The sequence below is a fragment of the Podarcis filfolensis genome (genome assembly GCF_964270895.1).
Source record: "Podarcis filfolensis genome assembly, chromosome: 10".
Classification (NCBI taxonomy): domain Eukaryota; kingdom Metazoa; phylum Chordata; class Lepidosauria; order Squamata; family Lacertidae; genus Podarcis; species Podarcis filfolensis.
Window position 1 is genome coordinate 8497969 of NC_139612.1, and position 27807 is coordinate 8525775.

Here is a 27807-nt window from a genome sequence, read left to right on the forward strand (position 1 = left end):
TGGGGTCATGAAGAGTCGGACACGACTAAACGACTAAACAACAACAACGTGTGCTAGTTCTGCTAATCTGTTTGTATATATTGCCTTTCCCAAAAATGTTGAGTGCAAGGCAGTTTAGTTACTAAGACTGATGAGATTGGTAAGTCCAGAATGGACACTTAAATCTTGCCTGCAGAAGATGGAAAGGACCAAGTAAAGAAAATAGTCTTGTGTCTTTCTTCTGGATTCTTCCTCTGCCAGCAGGTTGCTATAGATTCTAAAAGAAGCTCTTTCAGTTTTCAGTTATGTAGGAATTATTGCACCCTGGAGTGTCCTGCAGTAGAAACACCTATTTGGCCAACGTCTACTGGTTTGTGTGTTGCCTGTCAAGGAAAATTGTTGTTATTGTTGTTGTTTCATGTGTGGATCTGCTTCTGGTGCTTTAAAACACAGTTTGAATGCCAGAGAACACACACACCTTTTACATGACAACATCTCCTGAATGAGAAACGTGTTACCAGAAGGACCCAGCTGAAGCAGGGTCAGCAAATCTTTCAACAATGCTCACTGAGAAGGAAAAAGGCACAGCATATTAACCTTCAGATAATCCCTGCCTTTCTTGCAGTACTGAAAGAACAGCAGTTAATGCCTCTCTTCTGACCCAAAACATTTCCTAACAAAATGGGATCGTGGGAAATAATCAGAAGGCCAGAGTTTAAAATAAAAGTGGAGGTTCTGTTCAGCCACAGCTTGTCAGGGCTGACTGACACTGATGTGGCAGTGCTGAAGCAGGGAATACAGTCAGCAGCCAATAGAGGATTTGGGTGTCTTAGCAGAGTTACGTTTCAAAGAACAGAGAGTAAAAGAAAACAATTTTATTTCAGATTGCAGATCACATAGCTACTGAATAAAATAAGAGTAAATATCAACCTTTCAGGCTCAAGAAAATCATCCAAACAAAGTAAAAGCCAATAGTGGTTAAATTAAGTTAAACAGCTGAGAAATGATGTTTTGGAATATGTTTTTTATTTTATATACTACCATTCGTAATGTTTATGCAATAGCAGATTACAATGCAGTAACTTTGGTTAACAGTTCTAATTGCACAATGAATTTCTATGTTCCTGTTCAGCAATTTCTAATGCAGATAATGAAGAGTATTTTGTGTGTTGACAACAGAGGTGGAAACAAATGGTTCTATATAAAGACTCCCTTTTCCACGATCCTATTCGGATGTAAGGGGCCTTTTCCAAGCCATCAGTTTCTTGGCACATGAAGAAGCAAAAAGCTTGCCCTATCCTGTCCCTTTCCATTCCTCTTCCTTTTGCACAGTCAGCTGCAGAGGAAACCCAGTTTTATAAACCACAGTTTTTGAATATAAACCCAGAAACTGTGTTTTAAGTGCTGCCCCCCAACCAGCACTGCAAACTAATTCTGGTTGTAGTCAGTGTTTAAACCACATGGAGGAGGTTGAGGGATGGGTTAGAGGAGGGCTTGTTCAAGCTTGTTCATCTACCAACAAATCATGGTTTGTCCAAGCAACTTGTTACTTCTGAATTGGTCCATTGCCTTCGGGAAGAAAAAGGCAGAATTAAAATAGAGACATTTCTTTTACCATAATATGTTCTTATCAGTTGTGTATACTACAGAAGGATACACTGAATTGGGGGGGGGGGCAAACAGCTGTGCAGAAGAGGTCGCCACCCAAAGCAACACACCTTATTTAAACTGCCTCCAATTAACACTAAATTAACCATGCTTAAGCCTGTTACAATTACTGTAGTTTACATTTAACCCTATGTTTGATCATGGCCAAGGGATTTAACTGTGTCTTAGCAGGACAGATATGTGTGTCCACGTTCTTTAAAAAGAATAAATCGGTCAAAACTCCCATATTTATTAAACAGGTAATAAGCATATAGATTGATTTGGTATGACTTTTTTTATTGAATCACACGCCTCCCCTTTATTACTGTAATCCGGAATGCCTAAGTTTATTTTGCCATGTACTGTTTCAAGAGACAAACTCTTAACTCTCAACGAATGGGTGCTTCTCAGAGCAGCGCTTCAGCTTTCATCTGCAGGAATGTTCTGCCCTCCAGTGGTCTCTACCTTGCTGGCGGAAGTGGTGATTTCAGCACTATGGACAGAGGATGGCATGTTATTACAGCTGCAAGCCTGCATTATATTGCATTGCACGGCTGCGTCAGATTTTTCTATTTCTTCAGCACTTTCTATTTCTGTTTGCGACCAAGCGTTGAGCTGCGCCTTGAAATTAGCATGTTTCTTTTCACACGATCTGTGCGTTTGAGCTCTGCGCAACATATCTTTCTTCAGAGGCCTGGCTGGTTTTGCCTGGGGATGAATGTCAGTTGTTTTCTTGTCGAGGAAAATTGAATACATGGCCATTGACTGGCAACTGCACTGCAGCTTTTGATTTCCTGAAACTGGAAGTGGATTGCCATCATTTCTTGCAAAAGAGTTCTCAAAGTAAGACAATGCTCTTCCATCCTGCTCTTCCTCTTCAGACTGTTGAAACAGAATTGTCTGTTTAATCGTGCACGTCTGGGTCCAGTGAATCACCATTATAGTTAATGTCATATAAGAATGGTTTTTGGTGTTTATGTGACCCTGCTGCATTTAACCCTGCTCATAAATATATACATTGTACTGGGATAAAAAAAACAAAAACAAAAACCATTGGCACCCCTTCTTATTCCCAGACACTTGGATAAGCTTGTGTTAACTCAGTTATGGCAATATTTGCCTCGCTTTACCTCAGCAGATGTTGTAGTGGCATAGCTCTCTGTTCGGTTTGGAGAATAACTAGGTGACTGGTTGCTTAGCTGAGATTCTTCATCTGAAACAATATATATCTCAAAATTCTAAGCACTAACAAACTTTTCAAAAAGAATGTTGTCTAATTTCCCCATCTTTTAGAACCAATGGGAGGGAAACATTTTTTAAAAAATGAAAATGACTAAGTGGCAAGGGACGGGGGGGGATTAAAGACCACTCATTTTGCTCTGTTGTCAAGAGCCCCATATGGCTTTGGACTGTGGGATATCTTTCTTCCACCATAGATTCTCCCTCCTCACCCTCATAGGCTTGTTCCGCCCAGTGGTTTACCTATTTAAGAAGAGTTAAAGCTACATAACAACTCATTAGGTGAGATACTCAGACTTAAAGAAGATGTGTTCTGTTCTTCTTGACCATTAAGAAAACTAAGGAATCTGAAATTAGTACTAACCTTTTTGTTTTCCATGCTTTGAATGCTGATCATAGTAACTGCAGGCTTCCTTTCTCGGGTTGTTGTTGGTTTTTTTTAAAAAAAATTAAAGATGATGTTAGTCTAACTTCATTTACTGTACATTTTACTTTGAGTTCCTCAATTCTGTTTCAGGCAAATCCCATAAATTGTTAACCAGTTATTCCAATAATATTGCACTAAGCAGCTCACATTCTCCTATTTCTACCATGATCTCAAACCATAAGCTTCAAAGTTAACCCAGGAAAATGGATATAACTTGCCTTTTACATACATTACAAGGTCATTATCTGTCTTCATAGCAACTGGATCACTGGACCTTTGCTAAATGACTTGACAAGGTGTAGATACTCACTCATGAGACTGCTGCACAACACTGACTCTACATAGAAGAGGTCATTCAGTATAAGGAACCAGGCCTCCTACACTTTCTTCCTAGGCTTCACAATCCTTACTGAATGAGACACAGATTAAGTGGAAAAGACTAGAGGCTGACATGCATGTAGGACTGAATTTCTGCTATTGCTAAGTCTGGTGGGAAGGAAGAGTAAAAGGCGACACCTATCAAGCCAAGTTGACCTAAGGACCTTCCTGCACCTGAAGCTGCAGATGGGGAGTTGTGCTTCATTGTTATTGCTACAACTACTGTTTGTAGAGGGCTGGACTATAGGCAGTCAACCCCCAGATTGCACCCTGAGACAATAGCATTGTAGCTTCTCGTTCATGCACAAACACAGCTTGCTGAAATGAAATGGGGAAAGTGAGGCTCTTCTTTGCAGGAGTTTGTTCCCCCATCCTATTGAGTGCTGCCATTGGCAAGTCTGGTGAGTTTTCTCCTGCATCTCTATCATTCTAGGCCGTTCCTCTGTCCTGGTCTGAACCGGGTAAGTTATCTTTTCACCACCAGATGAGACAAATGAGTTTATTCAACATCTGATGCTATTAAAAATGGAGAGTATGATTAGGAGAATCATCTCGCCCTTCATCTGTGCAGCTCCACGGCCTGAACCAAGTTGATTTGATCTTCCCAAGTTCTGCTGCTACAGTGATCCAGCTCTTTTTTCCGTATGTACTCTAGGGGTGTGGCCCTCAGATTTGCTGAGAGCAGTTTGGGGGAATGGTAGGCAACTGGACCAATGCAGAATGAGAACAGTCTCTAATATTCCAGCTTTTCCCTTATCACACACACACAAGAGAAATAAGCGCTGAACGGATTGGGAAGGGTAACACTCGAGTGCATCATGTTGCAGCACATAGGCTCTTGTCACACACATTTGAGATGAGCCATGTGGTGTTTTACACTATGCTTTTGTTCTTGTAATGCGCTTTGTTTCAATATGTTGGAAGCTGGCTTAGAAGGGGTAACCCTGAAAGATGACCTAGAGTGTATGGGCCCCTTTGGGAGGAGGGGTGCGATATAGATTTGATGAATAAATAAAACAGACAAATTAATTTATAAAACACTTCAGGAAAATCAAATACTGTTTCTCCTCATCACAACCGTCATATCTGATATAAATCCTTGGGGATTTGCCCATTTTCCACAGGAGTGATGAGTGGCAATTAGCCAGTCCTCTTTGGTTTAGTAATAGTTTCCCACTTCATAATTAACTCCCCCTTAACAGCTGAATCATACTCTCAAAAACAAGTCAGTTGCCAACATACTAATGCCATTCTCTATACAGAACCTAACATTTTGTCATACTGAGTTTGAGAAAGCAACTAAAATGTCAAGGTCTTGATGCTTGCCATATCAGGTAATCTATAGAAAGGGCTGTCAATTTTATACTTGAAAAAAATCAAAATTCCACTCCAAGGTAACCCAAGTAAAAGCTACACATAATAATAACAATGGCATTTGTCATACTAATTTCAAATTATACTAACTTTAATAATTGTTTTGACGTTATAGCAGAGCTAGAAAAGAAAGAGCAAAGAGCTGTCATGGAATCATATACCGTATTTTCACCCTATAGGACGCACTTTTTCCCCTCCAAAAATGAAGGGGAAATGTGTGTGCGTCCTATGGGGCGAATGCAGGCTTTCGCTGAAGCCTGGAGAGCGAGAAGGGTCGGTGGGCACTGACCCCTCTCGCTCTCCAGGCTTCGCGGATCTCTCCGCAAGCAGCGGGAGCGCTCCCGCTGCTTGCGGAGAGTTGCCAGCATGCCGAAGCCTGCGCGCGCTGAGATCAGCGCACCCAGGCTTCGCGGACCTCTCAGCAAGCAGCGGGAGCCAGCGCTGGGCTCCCACGGCTTGCAGAGAGCTGCCTGTTTGGGGGCTGGGGTCGGGGGAAGCTCGGGCCTCCCCCGCCCCAGCCCCGCGCCTGGGGGGGAATAATTTTTTCCCCTTTATTTCCCCCCAAAAAACTTTGGGGAACTTTACTGGCAGCTTTGCTTGCCCCATGGAGTCCACACGCTTCCCTGCGCGTGTCTGCTGTACCCTCCGGGCCCCAGCTCCAGTTAGCAGAGATTAGCACAGCGTCAGAAGTAAGCCTTGTGTGCAGCAATAACTCAGGCAGACGCTCGGTGTCTTCCTTATCTTACAAGTAGCTTTAATCTTGTACAAATCAACAGATCGTAAATCTTCCCGGTGACACGCAACTCATGTCGACCCTCTCCGTGTGCGACTAGGCTCACACTGCGTGTCTCTCTCTCTCTCTCTCAGAGATACTGACCACTCCCAATGTTCTAAACACACCTCCAAGAATGTGAAGCGTCACTCAGAACTTCTTAACCCTGTAAGTTCTGACTCTCTCAATAAAAACTAGGTGCGCCTTATGGGACGGTGCGTCCTATAGGGCGAAAAATACGGTAGTTGGAAGTGCCCATGAGGGCCATCAAATCCAACCCCTGCAATGCAATAATATTTTGCCCAACGTGGAGCCCAAACCCATGACCATGAGATTAAGAGTCTCATGCTCTACCGAGTGAGCTATCCCAGCATAGGAAATACTGGTCTCTCTTTTTCACTCCTCAGCCTTTTGCTCCCACTGAGTTCTTAAGGGCTGGTTCTATAAGCTGATCTAGATGTGACAATGAATGTGGGTTGGCCAACAAAAATGGAAACCCTACAGCAAGTTACTCTGTTCACCATGCCCACAGAGGCATGGTGGATGCCAGGTGGGAGAACAACCTGCATGATGCTATCCTGTCCTGGAGTTCCATAGTATCTACCTGCTTGCCTGCTACCTATACAGTGGTACCTCGGGTTACATACGCTTCGGGTTACAGACTCCGCTAACCCAGAAATATACCTTGGGTTAAGAACTTTGCTCCAGGATGAGAACAGAAATCGTGCTCCGGTGGCACGGCGGCAGCAGGAGGCCCCATTAGCTAAAGTGGTGCTTCAGGTTAAGTACAGTTTCAGGTTAAGAACGGACCTTCGGAACGAATTAAGTACTTAACCCGAGGTACCACTGTATTGCCATCTACATTCTCAGCTGTAATATTCCATCACTTTGTCCCTCCTTTCTTTATTGCATTCTCCTCAGCTCTACCCACAATCGATTCTGATTCCCAGTTTAGTTCGCATCATGATGTGTCTGTCTGCACATACTCTCAGTACAGTGGCATGAAATACAGTGTTTGAAACAAACGTGAGTCGTGCTCCTCTAAGTAGTACTGCTAACCTGGAGCATTTTGAAAATTTACTCTTCAAAACATACCCCTAAAGAATTTTGCTTGCAATTTGGTGCACCCCACCAACCAATATTCAGACAATTAAGGAATAGTCAAGAGCCCAACCTAAGCTCATTGGAAGAGACTTCCTTTCCTCATATAATGAGAAAAGTGCTCAAGATGCCAGGTTTCAGCACCAGAGGGCACACAGCATAAAATAATTCTATGTTCAGATCATAAGTAGCACTGAAAACATGCCATATTCTACTCGAGCTGCTTCCCTTTACACACAATGCAAATCATACAAAGCTTTTACCTGTTCAAGTCCAAATATCTGCAAGTTACTCAGATTATGTTCTGCCCATCCAGCCTTCCTGCTGCAAAATACCGGGAGAGAGGAGTCACTTCCATTGCAATTTCAGTCCCTGATCACCAAACTAAAGCTAACATTGCTAGTGGTGTTTTGGTATGTTATGGTAGCTATAATTAAACTATTTATAGTGTTAACTGAATAGTTTATACCCTTTTGAATAGTGGAGATCTAACACTAGGACCCTGATCTGAAAGCGCCTGTTCTATGCCACACTGTAACAGTAGAAGTCAGAGGAATAAGATGCATTATCATATAAAACATTAGCCTAATGTGGCCAAAGACTGTAATTCTAAAATAAGTCATATGCTCAGCCTTGATCTTTGTTCCATAATAATTGCATGCAATAGGCAGTAGGTTTCCTTGCTCAATAATAACTGCTAAACATTGAACAGGTATTGCTGTATTTCCCAACACAACCATTTTCGTTATGAAACAAAGTTGGGGAAGGCGTGTGAGGTATCTTGCAACCTGAAATGGAGTGATAGCATGGGATCTTCTGATGTAACACAAACACCAGCCTAACCTTTAGTGTGATATGCTGGTACAGTTGTACCTCAGGTTACATACGCTTCAGGTTACAGACTCCGCTAACCCAGAAATATTACCTCGGGTTAAGAACTTTGCTTCAGGATGAGAACAGAAATCGCATGGCGGCGGTACGGCAGCAGCAGGAGGCCCCATTAGCTAAAGTGGTGCTTCAGGTTAAGAACGGACCTCTGGAACGAATTAAGTATGTAACCAGAGGTACCACTGTATGTCCTTTTGTCATTCCAATGGGAGGATGCAGATCAATTAAAAACACTTAGGCCTCAGGGCAACTGCACAGTGACTTACTTTGAGAAACTGCAGTAAGGATGCAAACATCTATGATACTTTGCTGAACAGCAGCTATCACTAATTAACTGCTATCATGGATTATACCCTCTACCTCAGACGATGACTTTGGCAGGGGTAACCAACATGTTGCCCTCCAGACATTGTAGGACTTCAGGTTCCATCAGTCCCAGGCAGCATGGCCAAGAGTCAATGATCATGGTGCTTGTAGTCCACCAGATATGGAGGGGACCGTGTTGGTTACCGCTAACCTGTGGTGTGCAGGCTGACAGATGTGGATCATAAAACTATTTTCTGGCCACGGTGGCTTTATCAAATGGCTTTTAAAAATGCACACATTGAATCGGACACTGAAACTGGAGAGCCAGAGTGCCATAGAGAGTGTCACAAAATAAATACTTGCATATATGCACCAAGCACCATTCTTCTTCTTTGGTGATTACTCGTAGCGGAGTAAGATTGTCTTCCATAAACACGGTTTTAACAATGAGTCCGTAAGTAACAGTGAAGGCCAATTCTAAATCCACACGTCCTTCCACAGTAGGGACATAGGTTTCTGGGCGGGAGTTGATCACGGTGTGGATTTGCCAAGTGTGCCTTCCTCTTAGCATGTTTCTCCCTTGCGTCTTCAAAGCCCATGACACCTTTGGTAAAGGCTGTTCTCCAATTGGAGTGCTGGCAGGCCAGTGTTTCCCAGTTGTCAGTGTTTTTACTACATTTTTTAAGATTTGCCTTGAGACAGTCTTTAAACCTCTTTTGTTGACCACCAGCTTTACACTTTCCATTTTTAAATTCAGAATAGAGTAGTTGCTTTGGAAGACGATCATCAGGCATCCGCACAACATGACCAGTCCAATGAAGTTGATGTTGAAGAACCATTGCTTCAACACTGGTGATCTTTGCTTCTTCCAGTACAGTGATACTACTTTGCCTGTCTTCAGCATGCTGACAATGTAGTGTGTGCACGCTCAGAGGATGACCTCCAAACCATCATAAATATATTTGCAGAAGCTTACGAAAAGCTTGGCCTATCACTCAACATCCAAAAAACCAAAGTGCTGCACCAACAAGTACAGAATAACCCCTCTACAGCGCCACAAATCCAACTCAGTGGTGTAACGTTGGAAAATGTCGATCACTTCTCCTACCTGGGCCACAAGGGCCTATCTTTCCACAAGGGCCAACATTGATGCCGAAATCCAGCATCGCATGAGCTCTGTGAGTGCGACTTTCTCCCGATTGAAGTGCAGAGTGTTTGAGGACCAGGCACCATATCACTACTTTATAGGTTAAATCAGGGATCAGCAACCTGCGGCCCATGGGCCACAAGTGACCCATGGGGGTCATTTAAACAGCCCACGAGCCACCCCCAAACCAAGCCGCCCACTCGGCGAGTCCCCACGTGATTCGCTAGACCGGCGCAGCGCAGAGCAGGGACTTGCTTCCGCGGCACCAGAAATTGCGTCTGTGCAGACGCTGGAAATCGCATCTGCGCAGACGCGATCTGGTCCACGGAATGATCTCTGCAGGAGTGAACTGGCCCAGGCGAGGTAAAACTTGCCGACCCCTGGGTTAAATGAAGCACAAATGCTTCAAAGACTTACCTTTTCTCTAAGCAATTTTGCATGCTGTCTGCTACCTTGATATTTCTCTTTTGGCTTTCAAAACCCACTGAAAATAAAAAAGTTATAAAATATAACTTCAGATACATCCATAATAACCATTTATTAAAGCTATTTAAAAAACAAAACAAAACAACAACAACCAAGTATGCACCACACATATGTGATGTGTTGTGTTTTAGGTGTGGAGAATCTTAATGAACACTTTCCCTGGAACAATTTCTCCATTAATTTTAATGGGAATCCATTCGCCCACTGACTTCCTCCATGGAAATGAATGGGAATCCCCACTTGTAGAGAAGCTTCATATACACTCATATAATTCTGGATCAATATGTCTCTCTGTAATCTAATTCTAAATGCAACCAGATAACCAGCAGTGATAACTGTCTCTGCATCTCCCCATAGCTCCATGACAAGAACAGTTATGTATGCTGTTAATCCACTTCCAAATTTGGCACCCAACCCTTCCCTCTAATTTCTCCCAGACAAGTGAATGGCTGCCATTCCCTTACATGGAGAAAAAGAAAGCAGTGTGTAAGAGACATTGTCTCTACCAATAGGACCCTATGGTGAGTGCACTGCATCTGTGTGTATCCCTTTCAATATATAGGTCCTCAAGAGGTCCCTTTGATATATAGGTCCTCATATGAAGCACTTAAGGGATGCGGGTTGTGCTGTGGGTTAAACCTAGGACTTGCCGATCAGAAGGTTGGCGGTTCAAATCCCCGTGACGGGGTGAGCTCCCATTGCTCGGTCCCTGCTCCTGCCAACCTAGCAGTTCGAAAGCACGTCAAAGTGCAAGTAGATAAATAGGTATCGCTCTGGCGGGAAGGTAAACGGCGTTTTCATGCGCTGCTCTGGTTCACCAGAGGCAGCTTAGTCATGCTGGTCACATGACCCGGAAGCTGTACGCCGGCTCCCTCGGCCAATAAAGCGAGATGAGCGCTGCAACCCCAGAGTCGGCCACGACTGGACCTAATGGTCAGGGGTCCCTTTACCTTTACTTTATGAAGCACTTATATTAACAAAAGGACATTTTGCTAATTGTATTATTGGGCTCCTTAAATATGAGAAGACCTCTACATTCTAATTACTTTACATTTACATTTACCTGTATTTCCAAAGTTTTTAGCATTCTCTTGCTGTTCAGAAAACATTACAGGCTTTCGTTCTTGAATACTGTAATCTCTTGACTGATTAATGGACTCCTGGGTACTTGCATTTAAGCTCTGGCTGTTTGGGAAGAGAATCTGCTCTGGAGCTGTGAAAATGCCTCTGAGGTCTCTTTCAGCAGGGCACCTGTGAGCACAACTTGACATCTGGTGCATTTCTTCCATATCGTAAGGACTAGGCATTCTGGATATTTCATTTGCATTAGCTGAATCGGTAAACAGCTGGTCGATGATGCTTTTGCTACCGAAAGAATGGCTGGAATCGGAAGAAGGAGCAGTTGGAAACTGTTGTTTCTCCTCTTCAAAGAAAGCTGCAATGGGTCCAGAGCTTTCACCAGCGGTAGCCTCTAATATGTTATTCACAAACCCAAACAATGGCTCTTCATTGCGATGGCTTCTGAAATTTGTGTCATCACTGACCTTGGGAGATTTGCCAAGTGGGTTACTATAGTCTGGACTTTGTGGGGATGGGGTGGGAAAAATGAAAAGGTGAGCACTTAAACAGCTAAGCAACATATAATCTGCTGACATATTATATTACTAGTATAAACATGCATGTTCTTCTCTTCAATATGATCTCAATCTCTCTCTCTCTCTCTCTCTCTCTCTGAAATTACCCAATTTTTTAGAATTCTAAATACTTTAAGCATGTTATATCTCGATTATGAAGAGAAACTGGGACCTTGTTTTAGTCTTTTTCAGAATCATATGAAACATATTGTTTTAAGCAGTTGTGACTAACTAGTTCAACCACTGTATGTCACTGCAGCTCCACTGCAGTAAACTTGACAGTAGCAGGAGGAGAGGCATAAAGCACTTTTGCATGAAAAGCACAGGGAAAGATGTTAACAATATGTAACACCTAATGGGCTATCATGTATACTGTGATAGAATTCTGAAAGCATGTTCAGATCCATAATGGCTCTCAGAATACTATCATGCCATACTTAACAATACATTTTAAATGTATTGTTAAAAATAGGATGTGTGTTTGCTGAGAGCATCAGTTGTCTACAATCCCATTTGTGCAAGTATGGTTTAATGAGACAAAAGAAGCTAATAATTGTCACGCTGTGTCATTTCAATAGTCCATTTGGCTTTGTTCCCTGTTCTGTTTATGTAATTTATTAGAGCATTCTGATCCTCTTTCGTTATAAGCTAATTCATAAATTAAGCACAGTGATTAATGCAAGAACTGGCAGAAGAAGACTATTTACATTAAACTGAAGCGTCATGTAGATATTTGATATGCATGGTGCAGGGATCACAATTGTGAAGTTTGGTTGCTTATCTGATGTGCCTACCCACCCATGTTGTAATGATCTTATATTGGATCATCCTTTTGCATATGGACTTACGTTTGTAGTCAAAAATGTCAAGGCTCCAGCCATGCAATCTGTACATGACAAAATTAAAATGTATAGATTGGGCAGCTGCACCCTTCAGGCAATGGGCTCTATGAGCGTAGGCTCCTCTGTAAATATGACAATCCATCATGTGATGCTAGGACTGGAGTTGTGTGTGAGGGGAAACGTGATTCTGATATGCTCACCATGCCTAGTCTCCAATGTCTGCACAAAGCTCCAGCAATACCACAATATATGTTGTGAAAACAACTCTAGAATCTGAATTCTCAGAACAACAAAGAACTGAATTGTCTGTATATGAAAAACAAAAAGCACGGGAAACCCAGTACAGTAATATCTTAGCACAAGTTTTATATTCAAGATGCAAAAAACCAAAAAGTAATTATAATTATGCACTTCAGAAGCCATTATATTTTTAAGCAGATAAAAATTCACTCTGCATTATATTTTATTTTCAATATAAAGCCTGTCCCTACCTATTCAACTGCTGGAAATATAGACCAGAAGCTATGTCTACATCTGGGTTACTGAAATTCCTTTGCCTGCAGGCAGCCTTTGAAAACCAAGGTTCTTCACACATAGTATTTGCTGGCTGAGAAGACTGCAGGCACTGTCAACAGATTATAAGAACACTTTGTAGCAGATGCAGTATGTCCTTGGACACTTGCTTAATTTCTAAAACCATGGGAAATCTGTTTTTTTCTGATAGACAATCAAATGAACCTTGAGACTTTCTGCTAGCATACACTGATTCACTTTGTGACATGTGTGCTTATGAATCTTATTTTAAAATAGTATTTTGATGATTGATTATGGGTTTATATGCCACCACTAGCACTATTTTGGGAAAGACAACTATTAAACAAAACTATGCAATAAATGTAAATCACTAGGGCATAAACTTTTATTGTACAAGATCTCACAGGAATTGTAGCAAGAGCCATTTGGTGGATGCAAAATATTATGCTGTAACTAGCATAGAGCCAACAGTGACACAACTGAGTGTAACATAAAAAGCTTGGTAGGCATATTATAAACATAGCTTACCTGGGACTGAATGTTCTGCTTTTCTGATAGATATTTTCTTCTGTTTTCTAATACCTCCTGTTGTATCCTATTATGACAGGGGAATTTTTTAAATAATAATAATAGTTTATTTTATTTATACCCTGTCCTCCCTGGCCAGGACCAGGCTCAGGGCGGCTAACATCAAATTATATGATACATTAAAAACATAAATCAAACCATCGATTAAAATACAGCTTAAAATCAGGAGCAGAATAAAATCAGATGGCAACCCACGGATTATAACTATAGGGTTGGGAGTATTGAGTGCTCACCAGGCCCAAATGTTTGTGCTCGTCTTATATGAGCCAGTGGAAAGGGTTAGGGAGGACACTTGCATACAGGGTCTTATAAAAAAAAGAAGAAGAAGGGGTCAGACTGGACCCCAGCCAAAGACCTGGCGGAACAGCTCCATCTTGCAGGCTTTGCAGAAAGATGTCAAATCCCGCAGGGCCCTGGTCTCTTGCAACAGAGCGTTCCACCAGGCCGGGGCCAGAGCTGAAAAGGCCCTGGCTCTGGTCGAGGCCAGTCTAACCTCCTTGAGGCCTGGGACCTCCAAGGTGTTATTGTTTGAGGAAAAGTTTTCATATTTTCAGAGGTACTGAGATTTGCATCTTTATCAGACTAAGTAGATGTTCTTGACGCCCACTCGGGCAAAATTAAAACTCTTACAATGTAATCCTATGCCTATCTACTCATGGCCTTAGTGACAAACTTCAGGTGTATAGCGGCAAAAGGAGGCTGTGGTCTCCTCAAGGACCTTGAGTCAAAGCTAACTTGTATATTGTGGCATAAACTTTCATGTCCCGGACTCCACTTTGTCAAATGGAGAACAAAGAATAGTAATCATAACACTAAAAGGCCAAGCCAAGCAAAAGATAACGAGGTGTGTCACTTTATTATGCATAGCCCAAATAAATAAGTCATGTTTTATTACTTGAATAAATAATGTTGATTCTGAGCCCAATAGCTTTACTATGGGCACTAAAGAGGGCTCCCAAACACTTCTCTACATGGAACACCTCTTTTCAATGTAAAAAAATTCACAGTTTTATACCAACAGGAAGATATATTAATCGGTTTAAAACAGGAGCTCTAGCTGTATGCAACCACTGTCAACGTCACCATTCTTTCATAATGTTGAAACTTTTCTCAGCTTGTCTTGTTGGGATCCTCTGACTTCAGAAAGAAACAGTAGCATCTCATGGCTATTGATTTTCATAAGGGATCAGAAAATTCCATAGCATTCTTAGAAGCTACTGACATTTTCACTTTAATGTGAGAGAGATTGTGGCATATATAAGAAAAAGAGCTAAGAATCTGTGATGTGCAGATATTATTACAACATTTGCCTGGGATGTCTTCATTTCAGCTAGAACCTATAACTCTTCACATAGCTGCACCTGCATGCCAATGTAGTCTATGATAGGTAGGTAGGTACGTCGGTAGGTAGACAGATACAACGAATCAAAATATTACAATTCAGAAAATTATATTAGGATATACCTGTGCTCAGTGTCATCTTGGTATGGTTTAGACTGCCTATGTTGTGGTGACTCAGGAAGTTCTACGTTGTGTCTTCTCAGTGGGAATTTTACTCCTCTGTTAATATCCACATGAACTGCTTTTCGAACATTTTCTGTAATGAAAGTACTCAAAAGATTAACAGTCCTTTGAGTGAATTAAAGAGGGACAACCAATGTTTTGGTAAGACTGCAGGACCAAAACACTTTTTAAACAGTGCTATACAGTATTCATTATTGCTGATATGTTCATTGTAGGTTACAACTTTTTCAGCATTCTGTTTTCATTTTTAGTTAGCAGGACATTCAATGAACACAAAAAGGTTGTGGTTCAGACTTGATGAAGTAGGAGTAAATTTGATGGAGTGAATGTTGGAGAACTTAGCCACATTTTTCTTACGGTCATGCTTTTAATGGTAAAACTTTGACAATTAAGTTTGCAGTTAAACTCACCAGAACAATCTTTCTTGGTAGATATCTGATTAACAACACACAGATTGAGGAGATCTAAGCTGACAGCTGAGCTTTTAAGGGGAGAAATTCCCAACAGCTTCATCTTTGATTTAAGCTTTTCTTTTTCGAAGAAGTCCTATTATATTAAGAATGACAGGAAAATGTCATAACAATGTACACTTCCTTGCTAAAGAAACAGGCCCTTAGTCATACATATATCCCACCTCAAGGCGGCAAACAATTACAAACTGCCTTTAAAAAAAAAGGAACTTTCCCTCAATCATTCCACCAAGATCCTCAAAACAGCTAGTGCCATTGGCAGCAAAAGAGAAGAGTTAGCAGTTGTGAAAGAATTCAGCCTGAAAGTAGAACCTTGAAAAGGACACTGACAATATGAACTGAAAAAACGTGATTTGGGAATGGCTGAATTGCATGGGTTTTTAATTCCTCATTTCCAATCACGGGACATTTCTGTCTACAAGCAGAAAAATTGGAGTGTTTGAACACTGTGAATGGCTTCATAATATCACAACTACCTCTCTGGAAAAATTAATCTGTTTCCAGACTTCAATGATGCAAATACTCTCTTCTCTGTTGTTTATTTCTGGCAAGCAGAAATCACATTTGCACCTGCCTCCTAATTCAGTGTAATTCCTCCTTACCTTCTGCTTTCTTTTCTCCTTGGTGAGCATGATTCTTTTACTTGAAAGATTTAAAAGAAACATGAATTTGTAATTACATTTGTAATATACAGAAATAATAAATGATTGCAGACATTTACATACGGCATGTTTAATACTCTTCTATTTACCAGGTCATCAGCTAAAGCAAATCTGCACTAATCAATTGAATGCTTGAGTTCTTAAATGCCTGTTAATTCAAAGTTTTAAAGCCAACTAGCCAGTGATAGACTTCTCTCCACTGGAGGGAAAACAAATAAAATAAAGAAAAATACTTAAATTCTACATTTTGATCAAAGGACTTGAGCACAACAGTGCTCTGCCTGCTTGTGATTCCCAGTGACTTGACATTCCAACAGTGGAGGCAGAACATAGCCATTGCTAGTCTTATCCTCTGTGGATTTGTCTAATCTAGGGCCTCGTCTGGGTCAATAATTATTCTTTAAAAAAGCAATTCCTGACATGAAAAATCAACGTGACAAGGGTCTAGGCAAGAACCCTTCTTCCCTATATCCAGTCTTGGATGCAGAAGGAATGTATATTTGGAGAAACATTCCAAACATGAGAAAGTCAAGCATGTTTATACTTTGTGTCTTTCCAATGCACATATAAAGAAGTGTGGGATCTTCTTACGACAAAAATGTGCATTGGTGTGTGGAGTTATATGCGGAGGGCAGCCTACCGCATGGTTGAAGTGTGGTGAAAATAGTAATGATTTCCCATTCCCATAATACAGAATCAACACAGAATCACAGAAGAATTGGAAGGGACCTTGCGGGTCATCTAGACCAACCCCCAACAATGCAAGAATATGCCTGTAGCAAAAACTTCTACCACAATTATAATATTAGTCTTTATCTCTCTCTCTCTTCACCCTCAGTCATGGGAGCCTTGACCTGAAGCGGTGAAGCCCTGAGGCAGCTTTTATCACCTGAATGAAAACTAGGCCTTAGTCAAGCCCTGTGTGGTTCTAGGACCACAAAGATTGAGGTTCTGGAAAACTTGGGTCACGGAATGAATTTGCCATCTTGGGCACATCCGCTTCTGTCATCCTCAAATGCCCGATTGTGAATTATAAACAGTACAACTTTTTGAACTGGCAAACACAATGCTCATTGGAAAGCACTTTTAAAAATCAAGTGTTCTAATGAATAGGGAGCGATGCTGTCCTTTTGCACCTGAGCTGCACAGATCAGTTCCAATATGGCTACCATCTTCTCCCCAAACAGCAGGCAAAAATTCAAAGCCCTCCCCTTGCAAAAATAAAAATAAAAGCTTCATAAAAATAAAAGCTTCATTGTTTATCTATTGTGGTACTGCTTTGGTGGCCCTATAGCCCTCAGAACCACAGTAAGTGTAATGTAACGACTGAAAGAAACCAAAACCTACATTTGAGGAAGCGTAACATAATGATTTAAGGAAATCTACATTTGCAAATCTGCATTTGAGGAACTTAATATGCTCCCAGCTGTCTTGCAGCAATTCTTTTCACAAAACCTTTGCCTGAGGTCAGAGGCCTTCATTTCTGCTGCAAGCTGTTTGCCTCAGCAGTTATGAGGCCCTTTTGGCTGCACTCACCGAGAGCCACCAACCCAGTTCATTTTCTCTCCCAAGAAAACAGAGCGGCCTATGGATGATTTATTTATTTTATATATTAAAAAAACCACCGTTCTAGGTGGGCCTTGCAAGAAGGCAACTGGCTCTTGCAATGAGCCCCCCAGGAGTGAATGCAGTACGAAGGCCGGACTCCTCTGCGTCTCTCTTCCCCTCAGGGACCCTCAAGGCCTCCCTGGAGCTCTTGGAAGGAGCAAAGGCAGAGGCAGCTTTTCTCTAGCAGTTAAATAAGGAATAGAAACCAGAAATATTATTTTTTTTTTAAAAAAAAGCAGGGGGCAGATAAGGGTGCAGATCGAAAGGCTTGAGGAGCTGGGGTAGAATTAGACAATGGCCTAAGTTCTCATCCCGTCTGATTTAACATCCACACAGAACATTGCGTTCCGCCCCCCTCTCGTCTCTGCATGTGTGTTCATGGCCATACATGATTTAAACATGTTGGTTGGGGGGGAGGTTGTACTGTGTGAAAGATATAGAATCTCCACCAATTTTGACCCCAGCATTTGGAGTTATGTGAGATACAAGTAACTTTAGAAGACATCTGACATATTTTGATGGAAGCTGCCCAGAATGGCTGGGCAAGCCCAGCCAGATGGACAGGGTATAAATAATAGATGATGATGATGATGATGATGATGATGATGATGATGATGATGAATGCAGCCCTGTATAGGGAAGGTTTTTAAAAAAATGTTTTATTATGTTTTTATATATGTTGGAAGCCTTCTAGAGTGGCTGGAGCAACCCAGCCAGATGGCTGGGGTGTAAATAATAACTATTATTATTATTATTATTATTATTATTATTATTATTATTATCATTATCATCATCATCATCATCATCATCAACGGGGCTTTTTTCCAGCTGGAACTCTCTGAAACTCAGTCCCGACATCTCTCAGTTGGGTGCTATTGCCATTATAAAAGAACAAGGAAGGCATTCCTGGTGAGTTCCAGCACTTTTTCTAGAAAAATAGCACTTCTTGTTGTTGTTGTTGTCGTCCCTATTTTCGTTGGAGGACATGAAATTAACCTACCACAGATCATATTTGTAGAGGAATAATTTAGCAGTCTGGTGTCACCCTACTGTGGTCTTTTGAGCTATGATCCTCTGTTTTCTCAAGGCTGCCGAGAGCTATAATGCATAGCTGTCAACTTTCAGATTTGAAAATAAGGGATCAGCAGCCTCACCTGTCCCGGGGACAGTCTACGGGATATCTAACAATCCGGGATAGCAGTGGGAAACGTCGCTGGAATAAGGGAATTTCCTGCAAAAAAAAGGGAAGGTTGACAGCTATGTATAATGTTGTCTTATTCTCAGGGATTTGGTCTCCCCAAAGGTTGTAGAAAGTTAAACACAAACACAAAGTCACAACTACTTTGAAGTTGGCAGGTTTAAAATCAGCTTGTCGGGAAAAAAGATGGTTCATAACTTGAGGGTTGCATGTTCCACATTTGGATTAGTTACCCTTTAACAACCTTAAACCGCCATGTCATGGTCACAGTAGGAATTACAGTCTTCTTTCTCCGCTGCTGGGTGTGAAACCAGAAAGGTGTTAATTCTGGAACAAAGCAGAATACAGACAAGGATGTGATCTTGTGTATATGGTGTGGAATATTTGGTACTGAACGCATTGTTTTCCCCATGCACCTTAGTTAGCTCTATTGTTTTTGCTGTCATATCATTCGCAGGTACCTTTCCTCAGCAACCCAGCTCATTGCCCTTGGGTCCTCAATTAAAACTGCATCTGCAGATGAGCCCAAAGCCTTTACTGAACACTGTAAAAGCAGCAGCAGGTTTTTTTCTGCTCAAACACTTGTAGCAGATTTACTTTTAAAAGGTTGAGCACAGCAAGGATGGAAACATATTTGGGGAGCTATACATGAGATTCCATTCTCTTTTATTCTGGGTAGCCTATTTATTTGCTTTATGTATTAATATTTTCTTTCTCTTCCTCCAAGCTTTGGGATCGGATGCATGCCAGTCACACAGCCAGTTTTGCCCTTCAAGCCTGGCAAATACTTTTTTAAAAAAAGTTTCCCTAATTACCCCCTTCCCTGTGTTCAGTTTCTAAAATGAGAGGAGCCAGGGATCATATCTGCTTGGCATCTTGTCACCACCATACCTCAGATTGTGGGGGGAAACATCTAAATATGACCTCATTGCCCTGTCATGTGTATAGGATTGCAGCCTTGGTCAGGTATTTTCCCTTCTAGTCCTTAAAAAGGGCCATTAAACCCATCCATTTGGTTGGTCAGTAAATATATATTTCATGGGGAAGGTACATTTTACCGTATGTGGTGGGATTGCAAGATTATTTTTTTAAAAAAGGGAAATGATATACAATGAATTGAAAAAAAATGTTTAAAATATAATTTGTTTAAAAACCAAAAGCTTTTCTGTTGGGTATTTTGGGACAAGAGTTGCCGAAAGAAAAACGGACATTATTTATGTATACTACAACAGCAGCAAGAATGTTAATAGCACAAAACTGGAAGACTGGAGAAGTACCATCCAAAGAACAATGGCAAGAGAAGTTGATGAACTATGGAGAGTTAGCAAAATTAACGGACAAGTTGCATGAAAAGGACAATGGTGACTTTGAAAAAGAATGGGAACCCTTTACAACATATTTGCGGAAACAAAACAAAAATGGACTCACTGGCAGGATTTAAATAAACATTTACAATTTTATTTACAGAGAACAAGAAATATAACAATGGGAAAACATAGTATCACATATAAACAGTAGATTTTACCATCTGATGTAACAAACCAGAAATGGAGGTTGAGGGAAGTCAACAGGGAGGGGGAAAATTGGAAAATAAATGTTTATTAATGATTATGGATATTTGTTGCAAAAAAGAAAATAAAAATTATTTTTTTTAAAAAAGTAAATATATATTTCATGCTTGGTTAACGTGCTATGTTTTGTGCAATGTGTTATAATTATAGTGCTATGTATTTATTTATAATTAGATATGGGTGCTAATTCACTTGGTGTGATTTTAAAATACTGCAAGCTGAGAGATTCTGCATATCGTGCTGATATGGTCAGCTTTGTGCAATGTGTCATTTCTGGAGTGCTGTGAGCTTCTTATTATATTTGGGTGGTGATATTTGACGTGATTTCAGAATACTGCCTGCTGCCTCAAGTTGGTAGAGAAGTGGAATATAAATGGTTAAATGAAAAAGCTGAATAAACGAAGCTTGCTGCGCAGACTGTGTTCCATCGGGCTTCACTTTGGTTTGCAGTTACATCTAACTTTGGGCTTCCTGAGTCATTGCAGAACTCTGCTTTCAGTTAGTTTTCCAACTTGCCCTCTTGCTACTGTAATGGCAGTGCTCCAGAAATCTTCCAAATACCACATTATTTGGTCCACAGGCTTTGCCTCCAAAAACCATCCATGCCCTCCTCATTAAATGGCTGTTCCATTCTGAACCATATCATTTGTTTAAAAACAGTTACAATTAAAATAACCAAGCTGTATTTTTTAAAAGACACACGTGTGTGTGTGTGTGTGTGTGTGTGTGTGTGTGTATTTCTGGATGTTTATGTGTCTAACAGTGAAATTAGATCATAAAGGTAAAGGTACCCCTGACCATTAGGTCCAGTTGTGACCGACTCTGGGGTTGTGCGCTCATCTCACTCTATAGGCCGAGGGAGCCGGCGTTTGTCCGCAGACAGCTTCCGGGTCATGTGGCCGGCATGACAAAGCCGCTTCTGGCGAACCAGAGCAGCACACAGGAACGCCGTTTACTTTCCCGCCGGAGCGGTACCTATTTATCTACTTGCACTTTGACGTGCTTCCGAACTGCTAGGTGGGCAGGAGCTGGGACCGAGCAACAGGAGCTCACCCCGTCACGGGGATTTGAACCGCCGACCTTCTGATCGGCAAGTCCTAGGCTCTGTGGTTTAACCCACAGCGTGTGTATGTATATTTCTGGATGTTTATGTGTCTAACAGTGAAATTAGATCATAGTGCCCTCCACAAACTGTTAACAACCTGTCTGCATAAATTTCATTTATTTCATTTGACACTTTGGGGCCACTCAACACAGACAGATAAACCAGAGTTACCAACCAGAAGCCGTTTTTAAAGGGGGTGCATGAGCTTTCAAGTCACACTCATATGCACTACATTGTTTATGAGAAATGATGGCTACATTTGTTGTGTGTTTGTGTGTGTGTGTATCTGCAATGTGTACATCTGCCCCTTAATTACAGGGATGTGAAGATGATTGGTGCCATATTTCGGGGTGAACCTGGCAAGATGGCATGCATATGTGATGGCCTCTCAGTCATAGGTGTGCAGAAAAGCTGGACAGCGTTGACCAAAACCCAGGCCATGAAACATGAGTATTTCAGCTGCTGCACGGTATGTGTTGGTTCTCAAAGGAAGAAAACTAGATAGGACATGAATGGCTATGTTAGTCACATTGTAAAAGAAAAAGACGTTTTCTTTCAAGCCTCTTGTTGCAAAATGGATCGTTATGTTGCTGCTTACAAGTATTTTAATTAAGAAACTGTTTAAAGCATGTTAAAGTGGTGTTTTCCTTGTATGTAACTTAGGGGCCAAATTCCACAGTCGGCCAAGCCAGCAGCAGAAAGAAAAAGTCCACGGAAAGGAGAACTGCAGCTTGAGCTCATTGACACGGGCACCATGTTGGCAGCCCACTGGGTGGCAACCTAAAATACTAAAAAGTGGGAAAAGTTCCACGATTAATGTGGTTAGGATCACAGGAGACAAGTCAGCATCAAAACAGTGCCATAAAAATGTTGGGCTTGCAGAAAGTGAAAACCTCAAGCCTTAAACTATATTCTTGCAAGCTCACAAACAAGTATAGATGTTTATATATGTACTGTACATTATTTAAATCAATGTCAGGATGAGGGCAGCAATAACCACACAGGGTTTTTTCAGATGATAATTACTGTGCTGTGGTCTTCTTAGCACTTTGTCTTTCAGTTCAGCACTTAGCACATGCGGAAGGTTCTGCTAGCCAAGTTCTGCTATCAATGGAGTGCTGTCAGAGAGCCCTAACATCCTTTTGTCCTTTTGAGGTTGCCACCATTTTTCTGATGCGGCATCTGTGCCTTTAGCAAAACTTTTCTCAACATGCAATTGCATCAATATGGTACCAAGGCCCTGTCCCCCTCATCTCCAAGGCAGCAAACCTATTTTCTATTGCTCAAGGGTCTGTCTGAGAACGGTATAGAAATGACTAGAGAGCTCTTCTCCTTAGTAGGCCATCTGAAAAAACTGCCTTCTTCCCTACAGAACCCCCCTTAGGTGTTAAGATCAGCAGAGGTTGTTCCATCATTCTCTGAATCTTGGGGGGTTGACAGCCCAGGAGAGGGAATTCTCTGTGGTAGCCCTTAAATTGTGGAACTCCCTCCGCACAGAGGTGGGTCTGGCATCTTCATTATACAGCTTTCAGAAGATGCTGAAGACATCTCTTTAACCTGGCTTTTGACACCTGAGATGTATATTTTTAGGACCCACCTTATTTCTGATTGGAAATTATTTAAAACTGCTTTTAACAATGTATTTTAATCGCTGCAATCCTCCTTGGGACCTTAGGGTGAAGTGTGGGTTATTAATAATAGCAATAATAATACTTTGATGCTCTCTGGAAGGACAGATCGTGAAGCTGAGGCTCCAATACTTTGGCCACCTCATGAGAAGAGAAGACTCCCTGGAAAAGACCCTGATGTTGGGAAAGATGGAGGGCACAAGGAGAAGGGGACGACAGAGGACGAGATGGTTAGACAGTGTTCTCGAAGCTACCAGCATGAGTTTGACCAAACTGCGGGAGGCAGTGGAAGACAGGCGTGCCTGGCATGCTCTGGTCCATGGAGTCACGAAGAGTCAGACACGACTAAACAACAACAACAATATTTTGATGTGACTAAGACGGTGGCGCTGTGGGTTAAACCACAGAGCCTAGGACTTGCCAATCAGAAGGTCGACGGTTCGAATCCCCGTGACGGGGTGAGCTCCCTTTGCTCGGTCCCTGCTCCTGCCCACCTAGCAGTTCGAAAGCACGTCAAAGTGCAAGTAGATGAATTACCTTCCTGTGGGAAGGTAAACGGCGTTTCCGTGCGCTGCTCTGGTTCGCCAGAAGCGGCTTAGTCATGCTGACCACATGACCCGGAAGCTGTACACCTGCTCCCTCGGCCAATAAAGCGAGATGAGCACCGCAACCCCAGAGTCGGTCACGACTGGACCTAATGGTCAGGGGTCCCTTTACCTTTACCTTAATAATAGTTTGCACATGCAGATTCATTCACAGAATTCTCAAGTCACCTGACCAGTCCCCATTCCAGGGATAACTTCGTTGTTTTCTAAAGTTGATTCCAAATTTTGCATCTCTGATTGCAAGGCTCATTCAAATATGCAAGGCAGCACTATGCACGGGGAACTTGCATGTGCAGACCCCTTCTTTTTAAAGCCCTGGATGTGAGCAGGGACAATTTCTCAGCTTCCACTGCCTTGGCTCGCAGTGCAACCCTTTTGGGAAGGCTGCAACTGGGCTGCAGAAGCAACGGGGGGAGAGAGGGGCAAGGTTTTGCAGACTAGGCTACAGATCGATCTCGGCTAGGCTACAGATCGACCTCCTTCCACCTCTCTGTTCCACACCTTCCCCCAGGACAGGAGCATGTGCGAGGCAGCAGATCCCGAAAGGGAACGCGCCGAGATCACCGCATGCCACCACTGGGAGAAGAGAGAGCATAGCTGTCAACCGTCCCTTATTTGGCGGGAAACTCCCTTATCCCAGTACAGTTTCCCACTGCTGTCCTGGATTGATGATGTCCCTCAAATTTCCTGGGTTTCATGCTCGCCTGGCTTGGGAGGGAAGCAGCGGCTCGGGGTCCTCCGCCTCGAGAGAAAGAGAGCACGAGCTGCCGCGTCTCTCCCTTTTCCCCCTCAGGGGCACATCGTGAGGAGACTGGTGGCGGGCAGGCAGCCCCTCTCTTGTGAGACTTCCACCACGCTGCCAGGGGAAGCTGGAGGTGGCAGTGGCAGCGGCTGAGGAGGTGGCCTGAGGGAGGAGGAAGAGGAGGGGATGGGGAGGGACGCAGAAGGGTGGCGCTTCAGCGGCCGCAGCGGCGCCACAACCGCCTCATGCTGGGCTCGTGGGCGGCGTGGGCAAGAGTCTCCCTCCCTCCCTCCCTCTCTCTCAGGTGGGGAAGGGCCGATGGAACTCCTCGCGCCAGGACGACGGCAGCCCCGACGTGCTGCTTAGCATCCCCTCCAACCAGTGCAGCATCTTAATGTAGTGATTTCCCCCTCTGCATCCCTTTCATAACTCTCTTTTTATAAATCATTTGTCCATCCATAGTTCAAATTTCTACTACATGTTTTCTGTCAATCCTACCAATGTATGTAACTCTTTACAATAGCTTTTTAAACAAATTATAAACTTTCCCCTTTCTTTATTAAAGAGGTCCTCTTCCTGGTTTCTAATTCTGCCTGTAAGCTTTGCCATCTCAACGCTGTTCATCAGTTTTCTCTGCCACTCTTCTTTGCTGGGACTGCAAAACACAGTCGCAGCCAAAGCAGCATGGTTCCATCAGTGCCGGATTGATGTACAGTGGTACCTCGGGTTACAGACGCTTCAGGTTACATATGCTTCAGGTTACAGACTCTGCTAACCCAGAAATAGTGCTTCAGGTTAAGAACTTTGCTTCAGGATGAGAACAGAAATCGTGCTCCAGCAGCGCAGCGGCAGCAGGAGGCCCCATTAGCTAAAGTGGTGCTTCAGGTTAAGAACAGTTTCAGGTTCAGAACGGACCTCTGGAACGAATTAAGTACTTAACCCGAGGTATCACTGTATAAACCAAGCAAAATCCCTTATTTTGGCTGCTGATCCCTTATTTTCGAGGCTGCTGGTCCCTTATTTTCAAATCTGTAAATTGACAGCAATGAGAGAGAGAGAGAGAGAGAGAGAGAGAGAGAGAGATGACAGCAGATGCTTTCGACGCTACACCAACCCGGCAGCGGAAAGGATTTCCGCTGCTCGGCTTCGGAATCCCACTTTTTAACCGAGAGCGCTGTGGAGGACCAGAAGGAAAGCGACGCCGCTCGCCGGCCGAGGATTTCCCAGGCCTCGGCGACCAATGAGCGGGCGGCGGGGGCGTGGCTTGCCGCGGCGGGGTGGGCAATGATTCGCCGGTGGCGGCAGGGAAAAAGCCTCGGCTGCCGGCGGACCCGGAGTCATTCCGCCTGGGTCGCGGGCGCGATCGGCGGCGCGGGGGGAAGGGGGCCGCGTGAAGATGGGTCTCCCCAGGCCTGGATGAGCGGCTGCCGTCCCTGCGCCCCTCCCTCTGGGCGGGTGGAATAAGTACGCCAGGCAGGAGGAGGATCCCCGGGAAAATGCCCCCCGGGCGCGAGAAATGGAGCCGCTCGGGCGCCGCGAAGAGGGCGGCGTGCTTGCTGGCTGCGGTGTACGGGCTGAAGATCCTCTGCCCGCTGGTCCGCAGGCGGCTCCGGCAGGCGGGCTGCAAGAAGGACCCGCAGCAGAGGCAGATCGCCAGCGGCAGCCGGGCTGATCTTCCTCCGGAGCTGCAGCTGCTGCCTTGCCCGGGTCTCCCCGCCGCCGGCCGAGCGTCTCCGGCGGCCAATGCGGAATTTTTCCGCCAGCTGCTGGCGCTGCGCAAGATCCTCTTCCCGCGGGCGGTGAGCGCGGAGAGCGGCTGGCTGTGCCTGCACTCGGCGGCGCTGGTGTCGCGGACCTTCCTCTCCATCTACGTGGCCGGCCTGGACGGCAAGATCGTCAAGAGCATCGTGGAGAAGCGGCCGCGCAGCTTCGCCTGGAAGCTGATCAAGTGGCTGGCCATCGCCATCCCGGCCACCTTCGTCAACAGCGCCATCCGCTACCTGGAGGGCAAGCTGGCGCTGGCTTTCCGCACCCGCCTGGTGGATCACGCCTACCAGACCTACTTCGCCGACCAGACCTACTACAAGGTGATCAACATGGACAGCCGGCTGGCCAACCCGGACCAGTCGCTCACCGAGGACATGGCCATGTTCTCGCAGTCGGTGGCGCACCTCTACTCCAACCTGACCAAGCCCATCCTCGACGTGGTGCTCACCTCCTACACCCTCATCCAGACGGCCAGGTCCAGGGGGGCCAGCCCCATCGGGCCCACGCTCCTGGCCGGGCTGGTGGTCTACGCCACCGCCAAGGTGCTCAAAGCCTGCTCGCCCAGGTTTGGCAAGCTGGTGGCCGAGGAGGCCCAGCGCAAGGGCTACCTGCGCTACGTCCACTCTCGGATCATCGCCAACGTGGAGGAGATCGCCTTCTACAGGGGCCACAAGGTAAGAAGAGGAGGAGGAGGAGGAGACGCAGGAGCTGGGTGACATCGGAGACAGGAGAGACCTCTCAGCTGTAGTACTTGGCAATCTCTGCTGCTGCTGCTGCTGCTGCTGCTGCCCACATCCCTGGGAGAGTTGAATTCCTATGACACCCAGACCTGTTTACAATCTAGGTTCCTGCAGGCTTAGTAAAGGAGCCTTGTTTTTCCCCTTTACCTGGAAAAGGCCAGAGCAAGTACTGGCAGTAGTAGCTTAACAATCCTTAGCTCTCTCCCTTTAATACGTGCTAAGCACTCTTTTCTTCCTACAAAAGGGTGAATTTCCCTTCTGTTGCAGCCACAGTGGCTGCAGAACCTGAGGTTTGGGATTAATTAATACAGAATAAAAGGCCACGGATTTATCTACACACTCCCATGTGAAGCCCATTTTCTACTCTGTCTCTCCCAGCTGTTTGGATAGTGCAGGCCTATGCATGACTAACTCAGAAGTAAACCCATCGTATTCAGTAGGGCTTACTCCCGTGTAAGGGTGCCAAAGGCTGCAATCCCTAAACCCTTACTGGCGAGTAAGCACCATTGAACTTGGAGGGACTCACTCCTCAGAAAACACATGTGAGAGCTGAACATAAAATGGGCTTTGTTTTCATTCATTTCTTATAGACTGTTCTTCCTATTCTTTCAAATGTACTGGTTGCAAGAAATCATTTCCCGCCCCCCCCTCCTGTCCCACCCTGATCAATGCAGCACTTTCACTTGGCAGCCTGGGGAAAACTTTGCTCTTTCAATGTGGACAGCAAATACAACCTTTGCCATTGATCTGTGTAGCTGAGCAGAGATGCAGCGCTGCAAAGTCTTTAAATAGCTCAGGCCAAAGTGTTGTGGGTGCTTTAACAACTAGTTACATAAAATGAATGA

The 27807-nt window shown here is 43.8% G+C and overlaps 2 protein-coding genes across 7 annotated transcripts in view; one reads left to right on the forward strand and one right to left on the reverse strand.

Moving 5' to 3' along the window:
• Nucleotides 1–988: 988 nt before the first annotated feature.
• Nucleotides 989–18091, reverse strand: REDIC1 (regulator of DNA class I crossover intermediates 1). 5 transcript variants are annotated; one of them, XM_083575195.1, is made up of 12 exons: nucleotides 17535–18091; nucleotides 15939–15978; nucleotides 15277–15412; nucleotides 14807–14939; nucleotides 13283–13349; nucleotides 12712–12845; nucleotides 10808–11325; nucleotides 9676–9742; nucleotides 7181–7238; nucleotides 3230–3278; nucleotides 2757–2839; nucleotides 989–2508 (listed from the first exon to the last, which is right to left on the reverse strand). In XM_083575195.1, exons 1-12 carry the CDS (start codon nucleotides 17555–17557, stop codon nucleotides 2047–2049), a joined length of 1770 nt encoding a protein of 589 aa, XP_083431321.1. In that variant the 5' UTR covers nucleotides 17558–18091; the 3' UTR covers nucleotides 989–2046. The 5 variants fall into 5 exon arrangements, with proteins under 5 accessions (XP_083431321.1, XP_083431320.1, XP_083431324.1 ...); XM_083575194.1 differs by having other exon boundaries at nucleotides 7181–7241; XM_083575198.1 differs by having other exon boundaries at nucleotides 7181–7241; nucleotides 17346–18091.
• ABCD2 (ATP binding cassette subfamily D member 2) overlaps nucleotides 3842–27807 on the forward strand; it is a 73629-nt gene continuing 49663 nt past the window's right edge. The window contains exon 1 of one of the 2 annotated variants that reach the window (XM_083575139.1): nucleotides 3842–4071. Coding sequence is in view for 1 of the 2 variants with exons in the window: in XM_083575138.1 (XP_083431264.1) it covers nucleotides 25952–26896 (945 nt within the window). In the remaining variant the exon portion in view is untranslated. Of the gene's footprint in view, nucleotides 4072–25741; nucleotides 26897–27807 lie in introns of those variants that run through there. The other variant, XM_083575138.1, reaches the window with a different exon arrangement.

Coding starts and splice junctions, on each gene's coding strand:
- REDIC1 (XM_083575194.1), bottom strand. CDS start 17,557: ATGAACTGGGTTGGTGGCTCTCG. Junction 13,350..14,806: donor CAAGATGACACTGAGCACAG/GTATATCCTAAT, acceptor CTGTCATAATAG/GATACAACAGGAGGTATTAG. Junction 2,509..2,756: donor CCACTACAACATCTGCTGAG/GTAAAGCGAGGC, acceptor CTGTTTCAACAG/TCTGAAGAGGAAGAGCAGGA.